The 19,536-nt window shown below is 33.4% G+C and overlaps 1 protein-coding gene across 10 annotated transcripts in view; it reads left to right on the top strand.

The window, feature by feature from the left end:
• Positions 1-19,536, top strand: part of AKAP9 (A-kinase anchoring protein 9) — a 149,225-nt gene that overhangs the window by 105,753 nt on the left and 23,936 nt on the right. For all 10 annotated transcript variants that reach the window (XM_029234410.1, XM_029234411.1, XM_029234415.1 and 7 more), the window contains 9 exons: positions 2,936-3,098; positions 3,896-4,108; positions 6,728-6,960; positions 7,902-8,021; positions 9,593-9,769; positions 10,647-10,751; positions 15,125-15,277; positions 15,651-15,830; positions 16,849-17,898. In XM_029234410.1, the coding sequence (XP_029090243.1) occupies positions 2,936-3,098; positions 3,896-4,108; positions 6,728-6,960; positions 7,902-8,021; positions 9,593-9,769; positions 10,647-10,751; positions 15,125-15,277; positions 15,651-15,830; positions 16,849-17,898 (2,394 nt within the window). The remainder of the gene's footprint in view (positions 1-2,935; positions 3,099-3,895; positions 4,109-6,727; positions 6,961-7,901; positions 8,022-9,592; positions 9,770-10,646; positions 10,752-15,124; positions 15,278-15,650; positions 15,831-16,848; positions 17,899-19,536) is intronic.

The raw sequence follows: 19,536 nt of genomic DNA, 5'->3' as shown, positions 1-19,536 counted from the left end.
AGAACAAGATGAAGACATTTATGAGGTTGAATCTCGGGTGCCTTTACCACATCCTTTTCCTCTATGTGAACATTTGGATGAAAATAACTCAGTAATTGTTAATACTTCTATTTTTCATTTTATTCATAAAAGAAATGGGCATATATTAAAACTTATTTCCAAAATTTCCCTGCCTACCCCTCCTTATTCAGTAAGTATAAAAATTTGGTTTTTTATAGTTTTATTTTATGCTTTCAGTTTTTTATACATTTAGTTTAAAACTGTAATGAGAAATGAACTTTAAGTGTCTTTGGTAAGGGTAAATGGAATAGAATCTTGTTTTCTTTTTGTTTGGTGTGTTAATCCTGTAATGATTAATGTATTGAAGGGTTAAATTTTGTCCACAAGCCCCAACTTGGCTACGTTTTTCATTCCAGAAAGCAGAATGAGATAATATTTCAGTTCTCCCATACCAGGCAAGCTGTTTAAAAAGATCCTGCTTGTTCTTAAGAATCTTACTTCTATATGTTTATGATGCCAATGCTGAGTAAAAATGGAATGATTATATTTGAAGGAATAGGCATTGTCATACCTAAAACAGCTAAGTGAATTGTCATTGAGCCAATTAGGAAATGTTTACAATCATATGGCATATTGCCTGTAGTTCCGGAAAGGAAACCTGGATTCTTATTTCAGTTTTCTTGCTAACTCCCTAAGGAGCTTATTTTTAATATGCCTACTAATCCTATGAGGAAATTCCTTTTTCTGCTTTTTATGTGAAATGTATGTTATAAGCAGTGTTAAGGGTATTTAGCATAGTTAGTATTTCAGGTTCATTTGACACTTAAATGTTTTGAATGATTCACTACAAGTTAGTATGTTATTTGCCACTTTTTGTGACTTTTATGGCTTTATTTATATGTACTAGCTAGTATTTAACAAGACAGATGCTTTCAGAATAGTTTTGTTACCTCCCCTAAAGCTTTTATATTAAAATGACAGATTATTTACTAATGATACATACTTTTAATGTAGTAAGTTTATTAAATTATGTGAAAATATTGAATATGATATTTTTATATATTTCACATTATTCAGTATTAGGTTATAGGTATTATATAAATATTAGGAATAAACTGTACCTTAACTGGATGGAAGAGGTTTTTTAAGTATAATGTATTTAAATAAATATTTGAAGGAATCTCTTATTCCAATAAATGTGGGTGCCATCTTCTATAATAAGTGAAATTTGTTTCCTAGATCTACTCTATTTGAGTCCCAGCTTTTTTGTTTTGCTTTGTAAAACTGAAGTTATTTCTTGTGGTTTCATAGTAATATTTAAATGCATCTTAAAGCAGGTTTAGATCTTGTCAGAAAATAGAATATAGAAGCCGACTTATTTTTCTTATCTAAAGCAAGTGTTTATTTTGTTGTAAGTGCATTGTTGTATTTGTACAGTAAATTTGAAAAAGGAAAAAAAAACTCATATCCTAATTAGTTAGAGCTATGAACTCTTTTAGAGATTTCATATATTTCAGGCAACCATATTACAATGTACAGGAAAAAAATTACATATGTACATGTGAAAACAATTGATTTATTTTTTAAATATAGGCTGTGACTAAGTTCAGGAGCAGGGCTTTTTATAAATTAGTTCATATTTTATGGTCATTTTTTAATTTTAAAAATTAATGTATACTGGTTATCCACATTTAAAGGAAAATAGTCTTTTGCCAGTCAAAAGTAAAAATATATATAAAGTAAAGTTTTATCTTTGTTGAGGTAACAACATATTATTACAGATATTTTAGGAAATATTTTGTGATTAAAATACGTGCTTAATTTTCCATTATGAATCTTAAATGTGTATGCATATTATTTTCAAGTAATGGGTTGTGAATGATATTTAAAACATCATATTAAAACAAGAATAATTGCACAATAGATATGTGAGATACTGATTTATCCGACCACAAAATGGTACCACAAAAAGCTTTACTTAGTAACTCTAAAATCTATTTGCTATGGCAAATTTTAAAATGCTATGGTAATTTTTTTTTAAATGTAATGGTTTTAATATTAAATACCAGAAACATTTGTGCTCAGTTTTTTCCCATGTAGTTGTTTTAATAAAAACAGATAAAGCAGGTGCTAGCAGTAAGAAGCCCAGAAAACTAAAGCAGAGATAGTGCTTTTCTGCAATTTCATGCAGCTAACAGTGATCACTGTTTTTGAGCGCTTTGGCCTTGAGCCTGTACTTGACTGTCATCTTAAAAATTGTTTAAGAATGTGGTCAGTATATGCCAATAACAGCATTTTAAGGAGGCTGTGTTTATAGATAATGCCTCTCTATTCTAAGGTTTTGAAAATAAACTGAATATTCAGAGTCTTGTAGATGTTTCACAAATGGACAGAAGTATAAAGCTTTTAGTTAAAATATGGGTTAAACTTCATTTTGTTGTGCCACTATGATTTTATTCATTGATGGCATTGCATTAATCATTTATTATTAGTTCCCTACAGTGTACAGCAGGAGTCGCAGTCAATAAGCGTTAAATACAGAAAACATAAAGCTTATCATAGAACACATAGTTACATAAAATTCTTTACCAAATACAAAAAGAGCCTGTGTATTATTAATTTTATATGTCTTTTCATATGATAGCATATAGATCTAGTGATGTAAAGTGGTTTATTTTCAAAAGAAGCTTTTTTTGTTCAATAAAGTTAGAATACATATCTTATGGGAAGTTGTACACAGCTAATCTACTTATCTACTGATTTACCCTACCTACTAGTACTAGCATGCACTAGAAATATTAAATGACTACAATTCAACAGTATATCTTTATTTTCAGTTAAATTTCTTTTTTTTTTTTTTAAGCTTTAATAGGGAATGACACTGGTATTCTTAACACTTTGTCTTCCTTCACGTCTACTTTCCCTCTTTGTTTAGCTGGAACATGCGAAAGTTACACAGACAGAATTGATGCGTGAGTCATTTAGACAGAAACAAGAAGTGACAGAGTCCCTTAAGTGCCAAGAAGAACTGCGAGAGCGCCTTCATGAGGAGTGCAGGGCCAGAGAACAGCTGGCTGTGGAGCTCAGTAAGGCTGAGGGTGAGCACCCTGCCATTGGCAACTGAGGGTGGAGAAATTTCAAGTCTAAAAATAAATTGTGGTGCAAGCCAGGTTTGGAAGCCACCAGTCTACTTTTAATTTCAAATGCCCATTGAAAAGTAGTTATAGTTTGTCTTCAGAATTCCTCTAAGCAGTTTTTAAAACTATATATATTTTTTTAATTTTAAAAAGTACTTAGTAGAATTATAGAAAGTATTTAAAATTTTAGAAAATGCAGAAATGAACGATAGTGAATTGTTACCATAATCCCACCATAAGACAACTGTTACAATTTAAAGATGAGGAAACTGGAGCAAAGAGATGCTAATAAATTGTTCAGTCACCACTAAATCGTGATTCCAGGCTTTAAGCCTGTAAAGCTCCATGCTGTTTATATCCTACCATGCTGTTGTGGGTGTTGGCCTTCTAGAATCACTTAAAATACCAGCTTTCTCAAGTATATTTAAAATGTGATTCAGTTCCCAAGCATCTGATTTATATTAAGCTTTCCAGGAATCTATCTATTTATATCCGTTTAATAAAGTGTGTTATACCTACATGATGTGATACATTAGCATAACAGAAAATTCAGAGGAATTTCTTATTTAGACACATATTTAATAAGAAAAGGCTGTATTGAGCATACCATAGTTACTGCTATCATCAGCAAATTCATTCAAGACTTAATAGGTTGGAATGATTTAAAATTTGCTAACAGAACACCTTTTATTATTTATATAAATATAATGGTAAAATTTGAAATAATAATTACATTCCTTGTTAATTTTATTTTGTAGGTGTCATTGATGGCTATGCAGATGAAAAAGCGCTTTTTGAAAGGCAAATTCAGGAAAAAATTGATATAATAGATCGTCTTGAGCAGGAGTTGTTATGTGCAGGTAATAGATTACAAGAATTAGAAGCAGAGCAACAGCAGATCCAAGAAGAAAGAGAATTACTGTCGAGGCAGAAGGAAGCTATGAAAGCTGAGGCAGGCCCAGTTGAACAGCGTATGTATTTTTAGACTTTATATGAAACATTCCTGAAAAGTTCAAGATGACTTTTTTCCCCCTTTCAGTGCCATTATTTATATATTTTATATAGGGATTGAAAAATAATGAGAAAATCTACCTTATTGGTAATTGTCTTATTAGCCAACCATGTGGAATCAAATTTGTTTTCTTTCTCCGTTGGCATATTTTGACAGAAAAAGATAATTCTTCATTTATCCTCAAACCTCTGCCTAAAGAGAAAGCTGCATATAATGAGACAGGATTTTTTTAAACTGTGTAAGATTTAGTTCTTTTTTTTGTGATATGCGGGCCTCTTACTGTTGTGGCCTCTCCCTTTGCGGAGCACAGGCTCCAGACGCGCAGGCTCAGCGGCCATGGCTCAGCGGCCATGGCTCATGGGTCCAGCCGCTCCGCGGCATGTGGGATCTTCCCGGACCAAGGCATGAACCCGTGTCCCCTGCATCGGCAGGCGGACTCTCAACCACTGCACCACCAGAGAAGCCCAGATTTAGTTCTTTTAATTGCAGAAAGGCAGCAAAATGTATACTTGCATTAACTAAATAAGAGCACTGACCTGCACTAGTAGTGAGCAGGTGAGGTGGATTTCAGCCTGCAAGATAATAGATTGAACAGGTCACTGGCTGTTAGAAGCAGGCTGACATCTAGTTTAATATAAGCAGGACTTCAAAGAATAAATAAGTTTACAAATAACCTTTAATTTTTTCTTAAATGAGACATTAGGTAACATCTTAAAGTTTGTTCAGTGGTAAAAAAAAATGAATGTCTTTGTAACAGTGGAACTTTAAATCCTTTTAATCATATCTTCTCACTTTTATATTACACATGCAGTCAGATTATAAATGTGTAGTTTTACTAATTGAATTTTATCAATTTAGAGATACAACATACATTTTTGTAATTTGGTGAAGTTTTTCTGGTTGCTCAAATTTGTTTAGCACAGGTTTAGGGTTGGAATTTTTAATGTGGAAAGTATATGTATGATACATGAAAAATGTTTAAGAAATACTGATACATCTGAAAATGTTACCAATGGTAATAATCAGTGGTTTCAACTTTTACTTCTAATTCTTTTGTGTATGTGTATTATTCTATTTTAGGAAATAGAAGACATGTAAATTATCATATTTTTGTTCTGTGTGTGTGTTTTTTCTTTCCTAATAGGACTAGTAGATGCTGCAGTCGATGCAGCACCTGGAGCAGGTGTGTTTATACAATTGCATGGCCATTGGGTGACCCTTGATTTTTCAACCAACTAACGTATCTCTAATTTTGCTGTTTTGTTTCATACTTACAGTTTTTCTCTTTAACAACAGAAAAACTCTTCCTACAATAAAAATACATATTTATATTTGGAATTAACAGCTGAGATTCATAGTGACCATCATCTTCTTATATCTATTATTCCACAGAGCTTAAGACCATTTCAGTTTTTTAAAGAAAACGTTGGTTTATTAAAAGTTTTTTTCTTTAACAAATATATTAAACTCTTACAGCCTATGAGTTTTCAAAATACTCTGTTCTAAATCAGGAAGTATGTAAGATGATGGTATCAATAGGATCAGTGAAATTTAATAAAGAGACTTTCTGGTTGATTAACTTTTATATTAACATCTAAATCAGTATTGTTTTAAAAGGAAAGCTGTTTTCTGTAGATTTCTAATCCTGAGTACAGTATTGACAGACCAGTTAGTGTAAAGGCTCTAGAGTTATATTCCTTCCATTTTCTTCATTAGAGAATTGTTCTACTTTGCTATATGTAATTTATTATTATATGATTAATATTAATAATAATGGCTAACACTTATATGTAGTGCTTACCATAGTCTAGGCACTGTTCTTCACATATATTAACTCATTTGATTCCACAGTAACTCTTAGAGATCAGTACTGTTACTGTCCCCAGTTTACATATAAGGAAATTGAAGGACATCATGTTAAGTGTCGCAGAGACAAGTGGCAGTTAGGATGTGAACCCACAGTCTTTGCTCTTAAGCACCACACCACACCTCTCGTACTTGTCAATTTTCCCGTGATACACATACATGTGAGCATGCAAGACTAAGTCAGGAATGTGGCTCTAATAAGGAGTAAGGCTAACAGGAAATTCTGATTCTAGTTCTATTTCTTTTCTGTAACTCTTACTTGCCTTGGTTAAAGGTTTAAAGTATTTGATCTCTGTGTGTACTGTGTATGCATATAAAAATGACTTTATGGGTTTAAATGAATTGATTTTTGCCTGAGGTGAGTTCTTTCTGTGCTTGAATTTGGTTAGACTTTGCTCTTTTCCTTGTAGTGAAAGTGGATTTTGAGGGGGTCATTTACTATGCTCTTTTCACAAAAATATTGTTTTTAGTGATAGGACATATTCTTTCTGTTAATTCTGTACAATTTTATTGATACTAGCTTGCTTACTTATATAGGAATATGTTATTTTGACATTTTCATAAGAATATTTTCCTTTTTTACATGTGTTTGAAGTAAAACTCATCTCCTTTATTTCATGAAGTTAAAATTTGAATACAGTTATGGGTGGTTTCACTATCATAACATCATTAATTGTGATTTAATGTAGTATATTTTTTCACTTATAAACAGAATTACTACAGGAGACAGAAAAACTGATGAAGGAAAAACTAGAGGTACAGTGTCAAGCTGAAAAAGTACGCGATGACCTTCAAAAACAAGTGAAAGCTCTAGAAATAGATGTCGAGGAACAAGTCAGTAGATTTATAGAGCTGGAACAGGAAAAAAATGCCGAACTAATGGATTTAAGACAGCAAAACCAAGCACTGGAAAAGCAGTTAGAAAAAATGAGAAAATTTTTAGATGTAAGTATTCTCAACATTAATATTAATTTTCTCAGTGGAATGCTACTTGCTGCTCTTCTAGGTTGTGGATTTTAAATTATGGAGGGACTCTTAAATTCTAATATTTCCATCTATATGTGTCATCTACTAATTAATTGAAAAGTACTATTTCGATTGAAAATTCTAGTAATTTTTATTGTGCAGCTTTCAGAATTAAAAGCAGTACAGGCAGATTATGAGTAAGCCCTACCAGTTAGCCTTTCCAAATTCATAGTTAAGAAGTTTGTCCTAGTCTTTTTCTTAACCAATAGCCAAAGCAAGTTAGGATCCTAAAAGCTAATTGGCCACCAATGTTTAACCCATAAAAGATACACAGGTAACAAGTGTGCCCTGGAAGCAAAGGACTGGAACAGTTGTCATGCTGTCATTACTCTCTTCCAAAAAGATGTTAAGTCTCTAATTTCACATGGATTTTCTTCCTTGGGATTTCATTTAAGCCGTGTGTTATCTTCACAGATCATAGAATAAGATTCTTACACATTTTATAATTTTAGGTGTAAAACCTGGATTAAAATGAAAGAAATTGATTTACAACACAATTTGTTATACTTTTTTTTTGTTTAATGACTAAATTAATAGTGGAATTCCTCCTTTCTTCCAAAAAAGTAAATTCATTTTAAGAAGAACATATTTATTTCATTCTGTGTTTAACATTACTTGAATTTTTAAAAGTGTTGTGCTTCAGATAACATTTAAACGCTTAAATTTTTGTTGAAGAGCCGTAATAGGTTATGTACCATACAACAAATGTTATCTTTTTAAACCTTTTTGTTTTGGGGTATTCCCGTGATCATCAGTTGTTCGTCTTCAAACAAAACTGTGCCTACAATTAAAGGGAAGTAAGGGAAATAATAGCTTCAATAAATGTTATTTCTTCAGTTACTATTATTATTAAACTTCAGGAGCAAGCCATTGATAGAGAACACGAGAGAGATGTATTCCAACAGGAAATACAGAAACTAGAACAGCAACTTAAGGTCGTACCTCGATTCCAGCCTATCAGTGAACATCAAACTAGAGAGGTAAGAATTTTACTGATACTGTCTACCATACAATAATTTGTATAATATGTGTAAAATAAGATGCATATAATAAAAAACTTAAAAGGACTTCTTTCTGTTGTATATAAATCTTCAAAATCAGAAACTTAAACATTACTTCAATATGAGAAGGTTCTTGAAACCCTAAAAATTCCAAAGAAGTATAAAATACCGATAAACTCATTGTAGTAAAATGTTATTTACATTCTCATTTAATAGAAGGAAACTGATGTAGAACAGCCTTATCTATTGGAGCAGTAGAAAAGTTATCAATCCCCACAGAGTTTATAGTTATTCATCTTGTTCCTGACCTTTTTAGATTTTGAAAAGTAGCTGTGTGTTCGTTGACACTCAAAAGAATATTTAAGCTCTAGAACTTCCTGTCATTTCCTACTATTTGTTTTCTTATATTTAAAAAGAGTGAGCTGCCTCTTTCATGAAACTTCAAGAAACTAACAAGGATGTGTGTATTTGATTTTCTTCCAAATCATTGATCCGTTTGTTTTCTCCTTACTTTGCCAGATCTGAGTCCCCAGCTTCTGATTTTTTCAGGATCAAAAAAAAAAATCTAACTGTAACAGTATATTGTGCCATTTTGCTATACCTCCTTTACTGTCTTTTCCTTTGACCTCACTTCAAACTTAGTCCACCTTTTATTGTTAAAGTTTCTCCTCAGGCTTTATTACTGTCATCCTTGAACCTGTAATTGTAGGTAAGCTTGCATTTCTTCTAATGTTTTGAGGAATAAGTGCCATTTTTAGATAATTTCCTGAAAGTATCTCACTGAAATAAGGTAGAATTCCTTTTTTTCTTACCATCACGTTTCTTTTTTTTAAATAAGCTTTCTCTCTTCACTTGATTAGAACTAATTTCACAAGCTATCTTATTGATCCTTCCTGTATCCTTCCATCACAGAGCCATTCACTTGAATGGTGCTGCATATCAGAATCACTTAGGGAAACTTTCAGGGTGCACAAATCTCTCTCAGCACCTGGTATTCTCACCTCTGTTCTGGGCTGGTGGAATCTGTAGGCTGCAAAGCTTTCCAAGTGACTGTACTAAAGGTCCCCAATTTCCTTCCATCCCTGTGGTATTTAGAACCATTGTATTATTATATGTATCGATATAACCATTTGTGGAAAGAAAAACATAATCCATGAAAGTTTTTTAGGTCATCTTATCTTACATATAAATGTTAAGTCAGTACTGTGTAAACTTGTTTTCTTTATTAGGTTTTGGTGTGGCTGTGCCATTAGAGCTTGTAATTCAACATTATTCAAAAATGTATTGTTGCTCCTCCCAGCTAGAGAAACTGTTAGTCTTAAGAGAACTTTTTTAAAAGGTTTGGTGAAAGCAATATTATTTCTCTTTTACTAGTACTGCTTAGATGTATCAACTCAGAAAACGTTTCTGTAGTGGGAGACAATAGCGCTATCCTTATCAAAAATAAAATTAGCATAGCATCTAAAAATCCTTTTTGAAATGAGGATAGATATATTATTAACATGCTTACATTTTTTTAACATTACAGTTTTTGCTTATTATATTTCCAGGTTGAACAGTTAACAAATCATCTGAAAGAAAAAACAGACAAGTGCAGTGAGCTTTTGCTCTCTAAAGAGCAGCTTCAGAGGGATATACAGGAGCGTAATGAAGAAATTGAGAAACTGGAGTTCAGAGTAAGGGAATTGGAGCAAGCCTTACTCATGAGTACGGACAGTTTTCAAAAGGTGTGACATTTTCTTTTGGTTAATTTTATCAAGTGTTTTAGTACGGATTACTCTTAGTTACATGAACATCAGTTTTTGTTTTTGTTTTTGATTTTTTGCGGTACGTGGGCCTCTCACTGTTGTGGCTTATCCCGTTGCGGAGCACAGGTTCCGGACGCGCAGGCTCAGTAGTTGTGGCTCACCGGGCTAGCTACTCCGCAGCATGTGGGATCCTCCCGGACCGGGGCACGAACCCGTGTCCCCTGCATCGGCAGGCGGACTCTCAACCACGGTGCCACCAGGGAAGCCACGAACATCAGTTTAATTAAAAAAATCACTGATGGTGCTTTGTTGATATTATTGCATAGTGTATATATCTTGATGTCTTCATTGACATCATAACCATTTCTGTTTATTCTTATCTCCAAATGTTCCTTGCATATGAGTCCTGATAAAGAAAGATTAATTAAACCAGAAGAATTAATTGCCCTTTTAACCATCAGTAAGTTTGTGATTCTAAAATAATAGCAAAGTGAAAAAGCTGTAAGCACCAGTTTAGGCTGATGCTTTACCCCAAACTAAGAAGCAATGAGATCTGTTCCTGTTATGCTACAGAAAGCAAAGATGAATGAAAGAAGAGCAGGATAAGGAAATTGGGAGGGGAGCAGTTGAGGGGATAGCCTTCATTTTGTCTGAGAAATGAATTTTAAGATTGTCAAGCAATTCCTGTCTTAATTTGTATAAAATGCATTCAAGACTGAATGTTGTAACTTTTGATCATTCACTAATGTAGATTATCTACTTCTAATTAGAGAAATAGAATTGCTACTTCTCCAATTAAAATGGATAGTCAGGATTTAATGTCTGAAATTTTGAGAAAATTCTTATATATTTAAAGGTAGAGGACCGAAGACAGTTTGGATCTGTAGAAGCTAAAGCGGAATTGTCTCTAGAAATACAATTGCAGGCTGAGCGAGATGCCATAGACAGAAAGGAAAAAGAGGTAAGTTTATTTTTAATGACAAAGTGTGGCTTGAATTATTTTAGAAAATATCATTTGATTAGAATGAAGTTTATGGTCTAAAACTAAAGTTTAGAGTTTCTTAGCTTATTGCCTAAGTTGAACTTGGAAGACAGTAAACATTTGAACAAATAAACTGGAATGAAGAAGAGGGGGCAAGTAAAAACGCTTGGACACGGGAGGAAGTTTTGAGGACAGAAAAGGTGGCTGGTTTGGTAGGTATGAATTCAGTGAAGAGGAGAGTGCAGAGAGATAGTAGGGTTTGGGCCCAAGGCAGTATCTTCCTCTTGACCTTACCATAGGCTTTGAATTACTGCTACTTTGCTGTGGGTTTTGGTTTTTTTTAAGTTGTATTGCCCTGGGAGATAACAGTGCCTTTTTACAGTGTGCTAAACATGTTCTTAAAACAAAAGATTAATAATAAAGTTATTCTATAAAGTTCTTTTATGTTTTTCTACTCCCTCCCTTTCCAAAAAAAAAAAAACCAGAAAATGCACTTTTAAAACAGCAGTAATTTCCAGTTCCTAATTATTTAAACCTTTGCCTACCATTAGTTTTTCTAAAGCATATTGTACTCTGTTTCGTCCAGCTATATCATATTTTAAATGTTTCAAAATTTTTAATTACATTTTTATCTCTTTCCATATAATTTTCTCAGGACATTTGATGTATTTTAAGAAATATTTATTGAATGTAAACAGTATATTAATGTTAATGAGTGCTTTGAAAAATAGAAGAATGATTTAGATGTCAGCTAAAACTATAGCTTGGAGAGCTTGTAGTTTGGAGGAGAAAAAAGTCATCTATATAAATGACTAATGGAAATGATCATTTCCATGAGAATGGTTATTTTCTCATTTTCACGTAGTACTGACTAATGTTTATCAAGAGATTCGTATTTATTTTGTTTTTTGGCTTTTATGTGAGAGACAGAGAACATTTTTGTTGATACGTAACCACTTCTGTGTGTTTCGGAAAGAATTAACATTTAAAGATTTACCTTACACTAAATAATCAAATAAATTGTCTGCTTTCTAAAAAGATGGAACTCCAAAACTGGTCGCAAAGGCAATGATAATTGATTATGGATAACAGATTAAGTTTACTAATTTTATATTTTTATTGTCATTTGAATTTTATTTAACGCTACTTAACACCTTAATTTCTTGAAGTAAGTATCCAGTAACTGCCTCCCATTTACTTAGACTCATAGTTGGAACTACAAGAGGCCTTAGAGAGCTTCTGTCAACCAGCTCCCAGTTTTTACAGATGAAACAGAGGCAGCCATGTTGAATGAGTAAGGAATTAAACTGATGGCTAACGTTGGTCTACTAATACTTGTCATTGTTATTCACGTTTGAATAACAGTGACAAGTATTCTGTCAGAACCCACTCACTCAGTAACTGGAGACTGAAAGATAGGAATGTAAAATTGAAACATATATCTTTTAATGAAAATAACTTCTTAAGCATTCTCTCCTGTACTAGGCAAATGTTTTCAGATATCTGATAGTATAAACATAAGATGTCTGTGTGTCATTATATCTGAGATACTTCCTACTACTCTCATAGCCTGTTTGTGTAAAACTTTGTTTTAAAGTTTATTACAGTATTTAGAAATTCAAAATGAATAGAAAGAGAAGAAAACCTTAGAAGATAGGAATTTCAGGATGTATAAGAGAAGGAGAATAATGTGGAGAGAAACAGAAGGAAGGATTTCTTTAAGAAAAAGATGCCTTCAGTTAGGTTTTAGCTCTGTGAAGGTGGTTTTAGCTCTTTATTGAGTTAAAGAGATCTAGCTTACAAATGGCAATAGTAAATAATAATAGTTAACTTTGTTGAAGTCTGTGCTAGAAAGTGCTAAGTATTTTAAACATCTTATGTCATTAACCCTTGCAGTCTGCCTGAGGATAGGTTCTATTGATATTTCCACTTTATACATGAGTAAACCAGATCTTAAGAGAGGTTAAGGAACTTGCTCATAGTCACACAGTAAGTGGTTAAACAAGAATTCCTCCTCGATTTCTCTGATTCTGGAGCCCTGTGATGCTATACTGCCAAAACATCCGGGCATGTTTTGCGCTGTTGGTGAGAAGTGTTATAGACTGTCATTCAACATTTATTGAACTCCTATGTGTAGAACACCACTGTCCAATTGTAAAACCAGCACCGATCTTCAAGGAATCTCCTATCTAACTAGGATATGTATACACACATATACATACATACACACACATACACACACACACACACACATTTGAAAGAGAAGAATACTTAAAACACAAATACGTGCAAATTAATGTAATCCAAACAGTCTAGATATCATTTGGTAGCTAAATAGAACAAGGTTAAACCAGAAAGCTACCATTCTATTTTTAGACCTTAATAATATTTTTCTGGTTTTTGGTTGTCATAGACTCAGTAATAAGACAGCCAGGGACTGCAACTGAAGTCTGGCTGAGTAAGAGAAGAGAATGCCTTACAGTGTCATTTTGGGAATTGAAGTCTCTGTTTTGATGCCTCAAGTTCAGCTACTTATGATGGGAATGTTAGTGCTTTAGAGCAGTGCTTCTCAAACTTTAATGTGCATATGAATCCCGTGGGGATCTTGTTAAAATGAAGAATCTGATTCAGTAGGTCTGGGGTGGGGCTTGAGAGTCTGTGCTTCTAACATGTTCCCAGGTGAGGCCACTTCTGTTCCAGGGACCACTCTTTGAATATTAAGGCTAAGAATTTGACCATAAACTGTTTTATCAAAAAAGAAAATAAATATCAGGTGAGGCAGGGCAAGGGCAGTAATTTTGAACTTAAATATCTATGTATATGTTGAAATAATACCTTGTCATCAAACGTAGTCATAGAAGATAGGGATAAGTGTAAATACCATTATATTAGGTAACTTTGAAGAAGATATAATCATCACAATTTTCAGCAAACTAACCTGATAATTATATATGCACAACTACTAACTATATTTAAGGTGTGCCTACTGAGTTTAATATCAGTGTTAAAGAAAATTATTTAAATATGTCTTAGACATTAGTTATTAGAAGCAGGATAAATGATAGTTAAGAATGTAAGCTTCCAGAGGTAAACTCCTGAGGTTCAAAAACTGGCTTCCACATACTAGCCTTGTGACTGCAGGTCAAGGTGCTCCTCTCTCAGTGACCCCCTTCCTCATCTCTGAAACGGAGATAATCCTAGTAAAGATCTCATAAAGTTGTTATAGGGTTTTTTAAAAAATAATACATATAAAGCATCTTATGCAGTGCCCAACAGTAAATTGTCTATAAATGATGGCTATTGTTACTAATATCAGTATGATTTCTATTAATGAAATATTAGGCTAAATGATTCTGAAGGTCTTTTGTCTTGCTAATGCTAAGATATGATTCTGATTACGTATTGGTGTGTAATCAGAATATGCCCCCTTTCAAGTTCTAAGGTAATAAATGATTTATATGTACTTTCTGAGCCAGCTGCCACTAAATGCTGCTCTTGTATCTCAGGTTGCTTTTAATGCAGCAATTTTGATCATAGGTAAATACACATTGAAAATCCATTCATTAAAAATGTATTACAAAGCTACAAAGCATTGAGCTAAATGACTGTTCCTCTCCTCAACCAAACCCAAATATTAAACCAAACTCTTAATATTCATCATTAGTTTCAGTCTCTACATAGCCATCAAAGAGCAGTTGCTTTACCATTAGTGGTAATCTGTGCTCAGAAATGAGCTGAATTTCGGTTGTCCTACGTATAGGAACACTCTAATTTTCTCCTAAAATGGTTTTACTAACTTACTCTTTAAGTTTCTGTTATTTCAGACCTAAGGGTCTCTTGCTCTTAGCATCTACCTCTGCTTCCTTCTGCTCAAATAAGGCATGTGGCTGCCAAACCTTTCATTGGGTTAAGTATTAATATGGACTAAATTGAGCTAATCTCACTTGGTGGCTAAAATAACTGACCTAATTCTACAGCTTTCTTGAGCATTTTTAATAGCAGTTAATTTAACATAAAGTAAGATCAAAATGCGGACTCTTTTCCTTCCTCCCATGACTCTTTTATGCTTTATCAGAGGATAATTTTAGATAGGAAATGGCTCCTTGTATCCTTCCTCTGAAGGTCTCGTCTTTGCTTTGGGCAGGATGGTTTAAAGGTGTTTAGTTTGAAAATGTCTAGAAACCACACAGTTACATCTGGCTTAGAGAAACCCCTTTCCTTTATTCTCATGGCTCACGTGTTTTAAGCATATATACTATAGAGCCAATACAGCACTTTTCATTCTCTCTTTACAAATAAACATTTGTATGAACAGTTTTTTCTCTTTCCTTTTGATAATTTTGGTATCAAAGATCACAAACTTAGAAGAACAGTTAGAACAGTTCAGAGAAGAACTGGAAAATAAGAATGAAGAAGTCCAGCAACTACATATGCAATTAGAAATACAGAAAAAGGAATCTACTACCCGCCTACAAGAACTTGAACAAGAAAACAAATTATTTAAGGTAATTACTTAAGGGAAACTTTGCCTCTAAATAATTCATTGTTTTTGTCTTGTGTAGTAGTTGTAGTATTAAGCATTTGCTAAATCCAGCCGCTAAATAATACTTAAAAGAGGAACATTAGCTGCAGATGGATTTGCATGGAATTTATCTTCAAGCCAACATAAACATTTGAATTCATCAGAAATGAAAAATTTTGGAGACCTTTATCAAAACATTTTAAGAATTATTGATTTACAATAATTATATAATAGCTCTGATTTTTTTTTCATTTGTATGTTTTAGATGCTATAGCTTGGTAAGAGTTAATTGACAGAATGTTCCGAAAATCACGTGTAATGCCCTATCCAACTGGGATGGTTATTTTTGTTCCTAGGATGAAATGGAGAAACTGGGATTTGCCATAAAGCAAGCTGATCCTATCTCTACCCAGGACCAACATGTACTATTTGGGAAATTTGCTCAAATAATGCAGGAAAAAGAGGTAGAAATTGACCAATTGAATGAGCAAATTACAAAACTTCAGCATCAACTTAAAATTACAACAGATAACAAGGTATACTAATTTAAAATTATTACATGAAATTATTTAAACTAGAATTTTTTTATTTTTTATTGAAGTATAGTTGATTTACAATATTGTGTTAGTTTCAGGTGTACAGCAAAGTGATCTAGGTTTTTTTTTTTTTCCAGATTATTTTCCATTATAGGTTATTACAAAATATTAAACAGAGTTCCCTGTGTTATAAAGTAAATCTTTGTTCTTTATCTATTTTATGTATAGTAATTTGTGCTGCTGTGAACATTGGGGTGCATGTATCTTTTCAAATTAGAGTTTTTGTCTTTTGTGGATACATGCCCGGGAGTAGGATTGCTGGATCATATAGTAGCTCTGTTTTCAGTTTTTTAAGGAACCTCCATACTGTTTTCCATAGTGGCTAAGCTAGAATTTTAAAGGGCAAGATGGTTATTTTTCAGTTTCTTTGTGAATGTAAAAACCAAGTAAAACTTTAATTCTCTTTTACCCATTAATTTTAATTTAATAAGACATACTGGTTTAACAAGCTATGTATATGTTTATTCCTTCCTAACATTGTCAAAGATTTTTGATGTTTTATAGGGAGTCTCTGGTGACTCAGATTTCATCATATGACTCTAACCAAATCTATTAAAAATTCTTCTATTTTGTGTGAGTTAAATAAGATAATGACATTTGAGCACTGTTTTAGACTTTTATTTCAGTACTTTATCCTGTTATAGACTGTTATGTTTCAATACTGCATCCTTTTTAATTAGATTGTATTGATATTGACTATTTTACTTATAGGAAATCATCTATTAAATGCCTAAATTACTTTACGTTTAATGACTTTCTGAATGATGTTCTAAATAAGGTCCTTGTTTGATGTGATGGAGGACTGTTGGTCTATATTAAAATTAATTTAGGTTGTCTGAGAAGTAAATTATTTTTGAGTGTGTGATCAACACTTTAAGATCCTGCCCTAAAATAAAATAAAATTCCCTAAATATAAATACATATTTATTGTATATGTTACTTTTTTGTTAACTAATAGGTTATTGAAGAAAAAAATGAACTAATAAGGGATCTTGAAACCCAGATAGAATGTTTGATGAGTGATCAAGAACGTGTGAAGAAAAATAGAGAAGAAGAAATTGAGCAGCTCAATGAAGTGATTGAAAAGCTTCAACAGGAATTGGCAAATATTGAACAGAAGACATCGGTGGTTACTAATTCTCTCCCAGAAGAAGCAGATAGTTTAAAACATCAGTTGGATATAGTAATAGCTGAAAAACTGGCTTTGGAACAGCAAGTAGAAACCACTAATGAAGAAATGGCCTTGACAAAAAGTGTACTTAAAGAAACCAATTTAAAAATGAACCAGCTAACACAAGAATTATGTAGCTTAAAGAGAGAACGTGAAAATATGGAAGAAATCCATAGTATACCAGAGAAAAGTGTTAACATGGCTGTAGATGATCTGAGCAGAAACAAACCTGGACTAGAAGAAGTCCTTACTGAGGGTGCGCGTAAACCCCTAGAAAATCCGACTTACCTCAAATCTTTTGAAGAAAACAGCAAAGTTTCCATAAGCAGTTTGCAAACACAGGTGCTACAACTTGAGAGCACTGTGAGTGCAAAGGACTTAGAACTTACCCAATGTCATAAACAAATAAAGGACCTGCAGGAGCAAGGCCAGTCTGAAAAAGAAGCACTGAAAAAGAAGATGGCAAACCTGCAAAATATACTTGAGGAAAAGGTGGCTGCTGCTCTTGTGAGTCAGGTCCAACTCGAAGCAGTTAAAGAATATGCAAAATTCTGTCAAGATAAACAAGCAGTTTCACCAGAACCTGGAGGAACAAATGCACAGAATTTAAACCAACTAACGGAAAATGAGGTGGAGTCAAATGTGTCAGCACTGACCTTGAGAATATCAGAATTAGAAAGCCAGGTGGTTGAAATGCAGGTAGAAACTGCAGAAAAAAATGCTTTGGAAAAAGAAAAGAAGCTACTAGAACTACAGAAGCTATTGGAGGACAGTGAGAAAAAACAGGGAAGCAAAGAAAGGAAAAGAAGCCCTCTAGGAGATTTTGAAGTTCTCAAGGTTAGTTTGTATTTGATTTTTTTCCACTTAAATACCCCAAGAAACTAACTCTCTTTTCCCTGTTCCTTAAACTTACTGCTGATTTATTAAATACAGTGTTCTTTACATCTAGCGATTCATATATAAAGGGTTTTTATAAAAAATAGTACCATTCCATACAGTCATTATTATCACCAGAACAATGGATACAAGCTATATTTTGTGGTCTTAAAATCACAATATTTATTTCACTACCATAGTCATTAAGTAGAGCAGTCAGAAGAAACTTGGAAATGTTAAGTATAGCAAATGTCCTCTGGAACTTGTGTGGGTTTTTTCCTTTTTCCTCTAACATGCATGTTAAGTGGTCATCATTCCTTTTAAGTAATGAAAATGTCAAAATATATTAGTGTTCTAGTGAACTAATGTATGAGTCTTAAGTCATTCACTTTTGCAGATTTTATACCTCATAATAGATTTCATCCTTTCACCCCTTTAAGTCTACTTATGTAAAGATCTGAAATCACAGTTATTTCTTAGCATAGGATAGGACAGGTGTGAAAGGACTTTAATTTTCAAATTCTCACTTTATATATTTATAATTTTGAGAAGTTAATGTATAGTCCTATCTGAACACCAGAAATTAACTGATATATTAGGATTCTATAAATATTTATTTTGCAAAGGATAACAATTCTTTCCATTTACTAGGCTTTTTCCTCCTAGCTCACTGGAACTATATAAATTACTGTAAATGATATTTAAAATAGTAATGTGATGGGACTTCCCTGGTGGTCCAGTGGTTAAGAATCCGCCTTCCAATTCAGGGGACATGGGTTCGAACCCTGGTCGGGGAACCAAGATCCCACATGCCACAGGGCAGCTAAGCCCACACGTCGCAACTACTGAGCACATGAGCCACAACTACAGAGCCCATGTGCTCTGGAGCCTGCACGCTGCAACTACTGAGCCCACATACCACAATTAGAGAGAAGCCCATGCGCCTCAACAAAAGATCCCGCATGCTGCAACGAAGATCCCGCCTGCCCCAACTAAGACCCGACGCAGCCAAAAATTAAATAAATAAATAAATATTTAAAAATAAATAAATAAAATAAAATAGTAATGTGACTTTCCATATATATAAAACTTCTAAAGTAACACGTGGTATCTTTTGAGGAAAGTGATATAAATATGAAACTTTTTTGAATGGGTAAACAAACTATTTTCATTAATTATAAAATTTTAGGATATGTTCTAATGACATGATTTACCTTTCATTCCCAGAAATATCATTCTTTTCTTACTGTCTCAAGAATATAAAATGGGGACTTCCCCGGTGGTCCAGTGGTAAAGAATCCACCTTCCAATGCAGGGGGTGTGGGTTCAATCCCTGGTCGGGGAACTAAAATCCTACATGCCGTGAGGCGACTAAACCTGTGCACCACAACTACAGAGCCCACGCACCCTGGAGCCTGCACACCACAGCTAGAGAAGAGAAAAAAAGAAAAAAAACCTGCACGCCACAACTAGAGAGAAGTCCGCATGCCGCACCGAAAGGTCCCGCATGCCTCAGCGAAGATCCCGTGTGCCTCAGTGAAGACCCGATGCAGCCAAAAAAATAAAGAAATAAAAGAAAGAATATAAAATGATGGTTGT

Source organism: Monodon monoceros, unplaced genomic scaffold (assembly GCF_005190385.1).
Source record: "Monodon monoceros isolate NGI ecotype Baffin Bay Population unplaced genomic scaffold, NGI_Narwhal_1 Super_Scaffold_2, whole genome shotgun sequence".
Lineage (NCBI taxonomy): Eukaryota > Metazoa > Chordata > Mammalia > Artiodactyla > Monodontidae > Monodon > Monodon monoceros.
The sequence above is the reverse complement of the archived record's forward strand: the minus strand, read 5'-3'. Positions and strand labels throughout refer to the sequence as shown.